This window comes from Poecilia formosa, unplaced genomic scaffold, assembly GCF_000485575.1.
Source record: "Poecilia formosa unplaced genomic scaffold, Poecilia_formosa-5.1.2 Scaffold38, whole genome shotgun sequence".
In the NCBI taxonomy this organism is placed as follows: domain Eukaryota; kingdom Metazoa; phylum Chordata; class Actinopteri; order Cyprinodontiformes; family Poeciliidae; genus Poecilia; species Poecilia formosa.
In genome coordinates, this window is record NW_006799977.1 from 2,008,950 (window position 1) to 2,020,591 (window position 11,642).

At 37.3% G+C, this 11,642-nt stretch overlaps 1 protein-coding gene across 1 annotated transcript in view; it reads left to right on the forward strand.

Moving 5' to 3' along the window:
• Positions 1-1,218: 1,218 nt before the first annotated feature.
• The window catches only part of lepr (leptin receptor), a 37,951-nt gene continuing 27,527 nt past the window's right edge, over positions 1,219-11,642 (forward strand). The window contains exons 1-5 of the mRNA XM_016670794.1: positions 1,219-1,399; positions 6,170-6,222; positions 7,728-7,931; positions 9,765-9,891; positions 10,327-10,505. Coding sequence (XP_016526280.1) covers positions 6,183-6,222; positions 7,728-7,931; positions 9,765-9,891; positions 10,327-10,505 — 550 coding nt within the window. The 5' untranslated portion in view covers positions 1,219-1,399; positions 6,170-6,182. The remainder of the gene's footprint in view (positions 1,400-6,169; positions 6,223-7,727; positions 7,932-9,764; positions 9,892-10,326; positions 10,506-11,642) is intronic.

Sequence of the window (11,642 nt, forward strand, 5' to 3'; positions counted from 1 at the left end):
AGTGTCTAACAAAACCCAACAATGAATCTAAAAAAAGAATCACTTGGTACATTCCTAAAAGTTCCAGTTCTTGGATATTATGAATAATACTAAAACAAATTTGCATATCTCCAGAAGTCATTGGGTGTGAGACGGTGTACAGACAACTGATTATAGAAAATTGTTTGTATTGCACAGTCCATGCTCTCAAACAACAAGAATTTTAATAGCAACTATCTGCAACACAGAGATCCGGTTCTGCATGTGTTTGTATAAGTGCCAAGTTTTCACAGTCAGAAGAAAATAAATGCAGAGAGAGTATAAGACAGAATAGGAACTTTGATGGATTTAGCATCACAGTAGCCACCAGACTACTTTTCAACACACTCATGCTGCGGCACCACCTCTTTAGAAATGTATGTAGAACTTTAAGGGACAAAACGACATAAATAAATACATCATTAAATAATTAAATGTACCATGAAGTAAGTAAATGTCTATAAATGTTCAAATACTTTATTTAATCCTCCTGCAGTCCCAGATTGACACTCAGGAAAAGTGAGGCAGATGGGAAGGTGACAGGATTGTCCCATTATTACAGCAGTTTCCAATACCATAAAATTTAAATAAATGAAAACGTCTAAAAGTGCACGCATGGTCAGTTTGAATCCCAGCAATCAAATAAAGGTTTCACAAATCGCAAACTCAGTGCCAAATATTTTGCATTTAGTATAGAATGATCTAATCCAGGTTTGAAATATCTATGATGTTGCAGTTTTTAAACTAGAGTTTCTTAAAGATGCTCAAAGTAGTTAAAAATGAAGTGTGATTGCCTTTCAGCCATATTTTTGCAGATCGGAAGCTACAACTAGAAGCCTCAGGTTCAGGGGATGCATTGTGATTAATAACAAAAACTGACCCAAGCCATAGACTGGCATGATGAACTTATAGAACCTGTCTGACAACATGAAGTAGGCCAAAAGATCTCGGAAAAAAAAACAAAAAAAACATATTTCCCTTATTCTAAGTAATTTAAAGACAGATGCTTTTTGCGATTTGATTCAAATTAAACACATGTTTCATAGAGAGAGATGCTTGATGTAGTTCGGAGTCCTCCCAAGAAATATGCTGTGCTCGGTTTATGTACATCCCATAAAATTAGTGTAATTTCGGAGGCTTCCTGAACGCACCACGGGATAACAGGATCCGCTCTCGCTCTTCCTCCTCCCCTCAGTGCTCCACTCTTCAGTTCCTCTACAAAACGACAACCAAGCAGCATCTGCTGCGTGGTACCTTTTCTCTCACTGAGCTCCTTATCTGTCAGCGGGGCGTGAGCTGTGGCAGCAGCGCGGCGGATTTAACTCACCCGGCTGATCTTGGCAAAAAGAAAACCTTCATGAAGCTTCCCGGCAATTAAAACGTAAGAACCCGGACTATTTAACATGTAATTACAGTTGGAGTTTATTCTGTCTCCCTGCTGTTTCTGGAGCCACACTCTTTCTTTTTTCGTCCGTTTTTTTTAAACTTCACACTTCGTGCATAAATCACAGTGCTTTTTTTATTACATACTTATATTTACGTGTTTATTAGTATTGGTGAATTTCATAAATCATATTGTTTGAGCTATCACTTTTGAGTCTGTTTGCAATATGTGCTTTGGAATTGCCCCTTGTGGGACAAATAAAGTCATTTGAAGTTATACATTTTATACAATTTAAAAATTCTCATAACTTTTCGGTATATTTCAACATTTTTATACTGCTTTATTGTTCCAAATCAGCCTAGCCTATCAGTTTAACTTCCTTTCCGTTGAATTCCCTCTGATTTCGTCTTGTTCCATGTAAAACGAATCAGCGGACTGTCAAAAAGCTCACTCTAGGTGCCAGGCGTCAGAGAGACTCGGAGTGTAGATGAGAAATGGCGGCACACACCAGGGGGGCCCAGCCTCTTGTGAAACTGGAGAATAGTTACTGTTTTGGTTGTAAAAAGCATGTTGGTCTGCATTTGTTACGGAGGAGAAAATTAATTGTGTGTTGTTTTGTGACAACTGAGCAGTTGGAGCTGCCACACTGCATTCGAAACCGCATGTGATCAGCAGTGCGTGGTCTGCAATAGTTGGATGCACACAGATGCTTTTATTTAAACGCAGTGACAGGCCCTTCAACTTGCAGAGGAAATTGTGTTATAACAGCACTTCCCCAACACACATTTATGTTCTTAGACATACCTGTAACAATAAGCTGGTTGCCTGCATCTGCAAGGGCAACTTTGTTCTACAATGAAGGTGTCTTAGTTGCCTCATTCCCTTTAATAAACTAGGATTGAATCTGGTATCAAAGTAGAGTGGTTACTTTGAGATAAGAACCTGTGCTTGTATTCAACCTGTGCTTGTATTTTACTTTTCAACCGGTTTGTAAATGTGAATGAGTGTGTGCTTGTATTTTATTTCTAAAGAACTACCTGACTCAACGACTACAGCTTCAACAGTCATGAATAAATGCAGATCTTTATCTATTGTGGAGCTCTGCACAAAGAGAGGGTTTACTGAGATGGTAGGATAAAATCAACACACTCCTTTCTGTTGTGATATGACTTGTTGATAATGTGACTCATTAGTTAGTCATAGGTGGAGAAAACTGACAAAGGATTGCCGTCCTGTTTCATAAACTAAGCACATCACTTTGAACATTCCATTTTTTTTGTAAGAACAGCATCGGACCAAAGTGTTGTACAATAAAGACATGACTAGGAGAGGACTGGTCAAATAAACAAACAAACAAAAGAGTAAAAATAAAAATGCATAAATTCACCTGTAACTCAAGTAGTGTCATATACCTGAAAGTAAATGTTGGTTTTTAAATGAGATCCTCACCTCCTGTAATCTGAATTTCTAAAAAAAATAGTAATAATAATCTATAATAACAATAACAACTATTGCATTCTAACAGAGTGTCAGAGTTTGTACATCTGCTCTCTTAAAAAGCTGTTTTTCTTATTACTCACATACGTTTCTTAACCAAATATATACACTAAATTCAACCTGCAGTTATGTCCCAGAAATGATATTCTGTTACTTAATTAAGACACAGTGGTATTTGATCTGTTTGGCAGGAATTTTGTACTCCTGTTTATACCGTGACTCTTACTGTGATCAGATTAAACCTGTGTAGGAAGTGTTGAAAATCAGCTAGGAATGTTATAACACCAGAGTCAAATTCCAACCTCAACAGTGTGAAAAAGTTTACCAGTCTGTTTTAGGATGAGTCGTATGAATTATGATGTTTACATAAGCCTCTGAGTAGATTCCTGCACAAGTTCATATCTATTGGGTCAAATTCAATTGACCCAAACCAAAATTAATAGGAAAAGTCAATAAACCATTTGGAGGCACCCAAACGTTAACCTATCAGAACAATATGGGTTGGAAATACTTTAAAAATTTTCTCCAGACCTAACTGTCTGCTGGCTCCACATTGATCTATGTAAATTGTCTCTATAAAGTGAAGCTTGTTACCCTAATTAAGTTCCCGTCTTTTATGTTATGACAAGCTGTGGACATCTCAAAGAGCTCTGTCTAATCCATCGTCTAAAAATAGCAAAAGTAGAGTGCAACTGCAAACCTGCCAAGATATGATCATCCACCTAACCTGACAGGGTGTGCAAGGAAATTATTAATCAGTAATGCATCCAGGAGTCCAGTAGAGATCCTTAGCTCAGACTGAAGAGTCTGTTGACACAACTGTTAGTCAAGCAAGCCATAAATCTGACTTATGACAGAGTGACAAGACGACACTTAAGTTTGACCAAAGTGTTGTACGGAGAATAGGAAAGGACAGATTTTTCAAGTTGTTAATGAACCTTTGTTTTTTTTTGTTTATTTGTTTGTTTGCCATAAGCCATGTAAGGGACACAGTAAACATGCTAAAAGGTCATCTGGTTAGATGAGACCAAAATGTAACTTCATGGCTTGGATGCTATGTGTGACGGAGAGCTAATACTGCACTTCACCCTGAACACACCGTCCCCCTAAAAACTGGGGTGGTTAATGGTCCCACAAATGCATTTTAGGACCAAAGAAAATTAATCCTTTTGAACTGTGACCTCCAGATTGTTTCCTTCAGCTGAAGATTCTTTAAATACAGACAGGCTTTTTGCTAGCTTTAGGCAACAGAACGTTACGCTTGCTGTTTCATCTTTTCTTTTTTCTTTTTTCTTGTTTTATCTCCTATTTTTTTGTTTTTGTGCTTGTTTTTATTGTAAAGCTTTGTGGTTTTTGACATGTGAAAGGTTCTGCACAAAGTTTTCGCACTTGCTTAGTTTCCCCAGCGAGGACAGGAAATCTGGACAGAGTTTATAGGAGGATCAAAAGAACTAAATACAGGGCAATGTTGAAAAATAGCTTGTTATAGACTGGGGTGGAGGTTCTCTTTCCAAGATTACAGCAACCCCAAACTAACAGCCAGAGCTATGATGAAACCGTATAAATTAAAGCATTTTCACGTCGTGGCCCAGTCAAAGAACTTCTAGCGAGTCCAGTTTTGAATCTGGCATCCAACCTGACTGAATGTAAGCAGTTTTACAAACTGCTGTAAAAAATGACAGCTTTCAGAAGTTCAAAGGTTAAGACATACCCCATAGTTGTAATTGTAAAGGATTTCATCATATTTTTATTTCTAAAAACAAAATGGAAAACCATGATGTAATGTGAAAAAATGTAATGCGTTTGGCACAACCGCTTAAACATGCACTGAATTGTGTTATTTTCACACAATTCAAAATAATTATACATACACATACTTGTGTATGTGGAGCTTTCTCTCAATTAATACATTGTGTATAGTTTTTATCTGGATTATGCTTTCTGATGCATCACGTCTATCAGAAATTAACGCTATGACATCAGAAATTAGAGCCCTGCTGGTTCTCTGCTTTGAATGCTTCTCTGATTGGTGCTTGAGATGTGGCATAGACATTATCAAAAATCCAGATTTTCTGTGGCAATGTTGACCAGAAAGATTAAGCTTCAAAAAAGTATGTGTTTCTCATTTCTGGTCCTCAGAAATCATTTGCCTGACTGTTTTAGGTGTGTCTCGTCTACAAACACACCTTAGTTGAATAAGTGGGTGGTTAACACCCATGCTACCAAGTGCTCATGCACTTGGTAGTATGTGCAGGAAATGATGCAATCATTTGAATGAGATGTTCTGGAATGATGCTCTGATCACTAGATTATATTCTTTCCTACAAAGTTATGGCACTTGAAATTTAAACTTGGAAAAAAAAACAAAACATGACAGGTACGAACATGCTGTCTTCACTTCTGAACAGAACCCCTTTTTTTTCTGCAGCATATAACTCCAGGAATTTGAATGCCGATAAGTTGACCAGACACATTTTAATTTGGGGGGAAAAAATAATAATAATTCACCTTCCTAAAACCATAAAACGTCACACTCCAAAATTACAGCTTATCCACTCAGCCAACTCTTTCCTGCTCCAACTTCTTTATGATGCTGGGTTTTCTTTTAGCCATGTCAAGATACCAAGTTTGCATTTGAGATCAATGTTAATAATAAGCTGTTGGCTCAACACATGTTGGCAAAACATGTGTTTTCTTGTCATAAAAACACAGTGAAATTCAGAGGTCTACAAAACCAAAACAAAACATGCAAGCTGTGTCTCAGTTGGTGGTCCTTAAATGAACAAGACTTGTCTTAAATGTTGTAATTTCAAAGTTTACTGAAGTGTTGTGATAAGTTCCTTCCATGCAGCATCATGAGCTGAACATGCTAGGCAGGCATCTCTTCAGCTGAAGAAGAAACATAACTGAATCTGTTTTGAAGTCTTGTGATACTTTCCTCATAAAGGAAGTTGAATTGTAAAGACTGCGGTGAATTTATTTATTTTTTTGTGGTCAGCCTTGATTTCTAATTGTACCGAAGTCTGAAGATGACTGAACTTGGCATCGTCTTTCTTGGCACCGGAGCACAGAGGAATCTTACACTTTAAATTACTGCCTGTATTAGCAGGAGTTTACAAGCATATACTTGACTTAAAATTAATCATTACAATTCCTGAAAAAATGCAGGTTCCCTGGTACAATGTTGATCACAGTGGCACACCTGTTTGTCTGTTTTACTGTTAAGGATTGTTGTTTAGTAACCGTTCCAGCTTGTGTGTGTTTTTCCAGGACTTGGTCCGTAATGTTGACAGTCCTGGTTCACGTCCTCCTGATGCTGCTTGGTGAGTTTCCAGTTTCCAGTGTTGTGTTGTTGGATGTTTTCTGAAATCTTATTTGTGTTTTTTGAATGCAGAACTCTGGTCTTATATGTGGAGAACAGAAGTCAGAACCAGCATTCACCATTTTTAAGATGAAAATCTTATATTGAAACATCATGTCTAAAATAACCATGTGTTTTTTGCATCCAGTCACATCAGAACCCTTAGTAACAGGGTCCTACCTCTGCTACATCTTATAATGATGTGGTCTTATGGTTAAAGTTTGGTAAGAGGCTGGATTTTAGCAATCATTCATTGTCAGGTAAAATAGAACAATTTCTTATGTTGCACCATTTTTCATCTCAATTATTTTCTTATAAAATGAATCATGTTTTACATCTTAAATTCTTCAAACTTGGCTGTTTGAAGAATTTAAGACGTTCTTCAAACACCCAAGTGACAAACTATGGCATCCTGTTTACATGCTTTCTGTCTTTCTAAGATGTTTGGACGCATGGATTTTAATAGCAACTTTTAACAATACTGGGGGGAAAAAAATCAAGCACCGTAAATACTCTCAAAGCTGAATAAAAAACCTAAACTCATAAGAAGTTAAAATGTTGTAAAGAGTCAAATTGAAGCAGGTTAATGGCTGAAAACATAAACGTGTTAGAATGGCCTAGTCAAAGTGAGACTGGGGAAAAAAAAAAAAACTTCACAGATTTCCTCTGTTCAGTCTGATTGAATTTGGGCTTTTTTGTAAAGAACGGACAATAATTTTATTCTGCAGATGTGCAAAACTACCTGATACCTAAATGGATATGCTAACATACATATGAAACTGAACTTTAAAAAAATGTATTATACCTTTTTATACCATGAAAAATTGAAGAATCAACTTGAACTTTAAACAAGATTTCAGTCCTATTTGTGAGAAGTTAATGTAGAACCACTTTGTGGTCAACAGTGAGACATGAGTGAGTGGTAATAATGTTTTTTTATTAAATTGTCAGGATGAAAAAAAGCATCACACTCTGTTCTTCAAAATAAGGACTCATCTTGCAACCTGTGTTTTGCCGGTTTGAATCCTCTTGCTGTACAACTCAGTCTTTGGACTAGACACTTCTCACTCTGTCCCAGGGCAGCTGTGGCTACAATTTATCTTCCCAACATCAGCGTGTGAATGACTGAATGGAGCTTAAAGTCCTCTGGACTGGATAAAACGCTCTAAAAATACAAGCCACTCCCCAATTATTTAGAATGCAAACTTATATGTATGGCATGACAGAAATACAATGTTTGGAAATATGTTGGAGATGCAATGAAAAGAAGTATACAAAGTCTAAAACTGTCTTTGACTTCGGTTTATGTATTCTTTACTAGTAGAATTTGACATAGGCTATACAATATATAAAAATATATACCTTGACCTTTCAAAATGACCTAATCTTTTAAAATATAAAAAGCCACCAACTATTATTTTTTTGAAACTGTTGACCCGTTCTACTCTCCTTTCTCTCTGTGTTTAGCTGTTCAGTGTTTGCGACCTGGAGCTCCCGTTCATTCAGTCGCCCTGGACGTCCCCTGGCAAGATGAGGTGTGCTGTGACTCACCTACTGCTTACACTTATATAGAAGAAGGGACAAGCCAGTCTGATTTAAACCTCCCACAGTCTCCACGCTGCAAATTTAGGAGCTCCTCAGCTGAATCAAAACCTCCAGTGTCTCTAGGCGGTAAGAGTTTACGTTCAAAATATTGTCTGTTTGTGTGGCAGTGAGTGAAACGTTCCAGTAAGAGGTTATGACGCCATGCACTCACAGCATCAGGGTCTCAACTGTGCATAACAGTAGGCTTGAAGTATTTTTTTTTATTGACTGTTCAACACCAAACCTACCTCAGGTGTTATTTTAATCTCATCTGGCCAGAGCACAGTTGTAGGTACGCTCCTCCGTGAACAGAAACACAAATAACCACAACTAATGTTAACCTCTCCTTTTCTACACATTCATTCTTTATTCAAGTCAAACTCTCATAAAATTACTAAAAAGCTCAATTTTAATCTGATCTTACCAAAGAATATGTTTCAGTTAAAGCCCCAGTAGCATTTAATACATTCCACATCTTTCTATTTGTGATAGTACGACAAAAAAAGGCATGCCTCCCAAACAACTTGTCAGCAAAAATATTCTCAGTGGAACATTTTACCAATTAAACAATTAAAGCCTCCCATTGTGTATCTAAAAACGCATTTATTGCAAAGTTTGTACCAAGGCTGTAAGAAAGTGCAGAAAATGCTGAAAGTGAGTTCACAATTTGAAAAGAACTTATCTTATGAAGAGAAACTATCTTGTTGTTCTGTTTTTGACTGCAACATCAAAGTCTGGTGTGATCAACATGTGTGCTGGCAGGCACAGGCAGGTTTTGGATGATTATATGTTGAATGGACTTAACTAGCAAGTCAAATGAGTCTTTTTTTGTCTTTGATTGAAATGTTCCAAACATCAACCTGACATGACCTCTCTGGAGGATTACTTTTTCTTTCTTTAGGTCTGTAGTAAAAATAAATAAATAAAAACTAAGTAAAATAAAATAAATAAATTTACACTCCAAGCACTGTTTGATTGCTTGCAGTATAGAAGAGATAGGAAGGTTCAGTGAGTGAGACAGGAATCCATTCAGTTGAGTCATTATGAAATACTCAGCTCATTTTGCACATGTGGTGGTGGAGAAGCTTGTGGGTTTTCTTTAAATCGATCTGTAAAAAGCTGTGATGCACAAGAGCTCGGAGTTTAATGGCGAACAATTAAAGCCTCCCATTGTGTATCTAACTGCTTCCTCAGACCCGTAAACAGTTTGGGCTTAACAGCTGATCTGACACACCAGGAACAGGGATCACAGGAGAGGATTTACCAGGAGTCAAGATCCCATGTTTACGTAATTTAAATCTAGGCAGCTATAAAATCTCAGACGTGATCAATGTTACAGCTGGTTAAAAGTTGAACATTCCCATCTATGTTTCCTGGAGAATGTAGATCCTTTCCAATGTTCCCAAATCCTGCATGTTTAATGACAGAGGTTAAAAGCTGAAAAGAAAAACATTTCTGTGTTCCAGCATGTCTTGACATCTCTTTGCTTTTAAGCACTTCATTCAAAGGAGTTGACTTTATCTTGGTTACAATGTTAGTGTCTCAACTGCACTAGATGAAAGACTTGTACTTACGTTTAGTGTGAGAAAAGACCCATATTTATATCTAAATTACAGATGTATTGCAAATTGGACAAATACACCAATTTTTATCAGGATAGGATTACCATGCACAGCTTGTTATTGTAACTGTGCAAATGTTTTTGCCTTAAAATCAGTCAAAGCATCATAGTATTAAGTCACCACCCGACTGAGCCTCCACTTGGATCTTTGCTGAATCTGCAATTATCATTCAGCTGCCAACAAGTTATTTAACCTCAGCTGGTACATTGAGTAGCTTCTCATTTCTTCTGATTTCAACATCTGAGACCTTCAGCTGCAGGTCCCAAAGGGGTAATATGCAAATGTGGTTTCTTGTCAGGCACCTGTTTGGACGTTCTGTGCGGATTTGATGAATCCTGGTCAAATTTAACTTGTGATCTTAAGTCCAGTGGCCTGTCATCTGGTATGATGAAGCCCATTCGTATGGCAGTCAGCCTCCAGCAGATGTAAGTATAAACTTGTGTTCTGGTTTTTGAAAGTGCCTGAATGTGTACTTGTTTGTGGTTGAGTGTTTCCTGACCTCTCACAGCTGTTTACTTTGGTCAGTGGTGGGGAAAATGTGAGGTATAACACTAGGTCCAGGCTTCAATAGTGGCGAGAAAAAAGAAACTAAATCATTGCACAGTTAACCAACCTGATACAGCGTGGAATATGATGCACAGCTGCTAAGAGTGCATTTATTTATTTATTTATTTTTCATTTTTAGAACATTTCAAATTATTCACAGCAAGAAAACTATTTTTGTTGTCACATGATTTGAAATGTTCCTGTCAAAAGTAACTTTTTTTCACATGTTTGCAGGCTTACGAGAACATTTAGTTTGTAACACGTTCAACGTCTTTGATCAAAGTCCTTATAATAAAATTTGCTCCTCTCTCCAGCTCTCCGGAAAACGACACAGATTACCATGCGTCTGAACATCAGGTTGTGTGTGATGCAGAGGATTCACTCATGTGCTCAATTCATCTCAATTCAACAAGAATCTCTGCCGTTCGGCTAACGGTCAATGTCTCCAATGTTTTGGCTCCACCGGTTTTGCTGAGAATTTCTCCCAGATCTGGTAAGAAAGAATGATACAAAAAGTGTGTTGTATCATTTGTTTGACAGATAAATGTTATATAACTAATATTACTTTAGATCCAGTGAATGGGATAAGTTTAATTTTTTTTGAATCGGTAAACAAATTGATACACTAAACCTCACCAATGAGGTAAACATTATGACCCCTAGCTTAATATTTCGATAGTCCACTGTTTTGCTGCCAGAATAGCACCAACTCATCAACGGATGGACTCCACTTCTTTGGCATTTTGGGCTACAGCAGCTTGTCTTTTTGATCAGGTCACACCTTCGATCCTGAGGACTGAAATGAGCCGCAGCTATTTTTTCTTGCTTCTAACACATCGACTTTGAGAACAAAAACAATCAATCAGGCTTAAGTTCTTCCACTTGAAGAAGGGATAATCAGTGTTATTCACAGTAAAGTTTCAGGGACTTCAGAAGATGACAAGAAGCCTGGTAATCTAAGTATGTGGATTCTGTATTTTATCTCTTTACCATTTAGCCATACATCATACATAATAGTTTTAATCAAGGGGAGCTGCACAGTGCTTGTGTGTTTGTCTAACCTGACAATTGCAAAATTTGAATCACTTCACCAATTGGTAATTAGTAAGGTTTTCACGGGACTTATTTTATCTGAAGGGGTTGATGTACTGAATAGACTCTCTTTGTATAATGGATGAGTTGAGAAATCGTGCCTTGAAGCAGAAACATACTTAAAAACACTAAAGCTCATTCCAGCTATTTTGAATGTACAACCATGTTTCTTTATGTTCATTACTGTAAAGGATCAAAGCGGGATGTTCCCAGCAATGATCCTTTTTCAAAGGTCAAGAGCTTCGAGTTTATGTAACCTTCTGTGTTTGGACTGCTGATGTTTGTTCTTGTGGAGCATTCACCCTATACACGCTGAATCTGGACAGATAAAGTTGCAGGCGTGAATGGAATACAGCTTAGAGCTGCCTGGTGAAAGCCTTGGGCATTTCCAAGTGCATGGCCACAATGAAGCGGTGAGAACTACACAGTAATAAACAAAGACTTAACATGCACTGTTTGTTCAAGCAGTCAGCTTCAATCTTGTATATCTATTACTTATATATAAAAATAAAAATAAAATTCCTTTCTCACCCTCCGT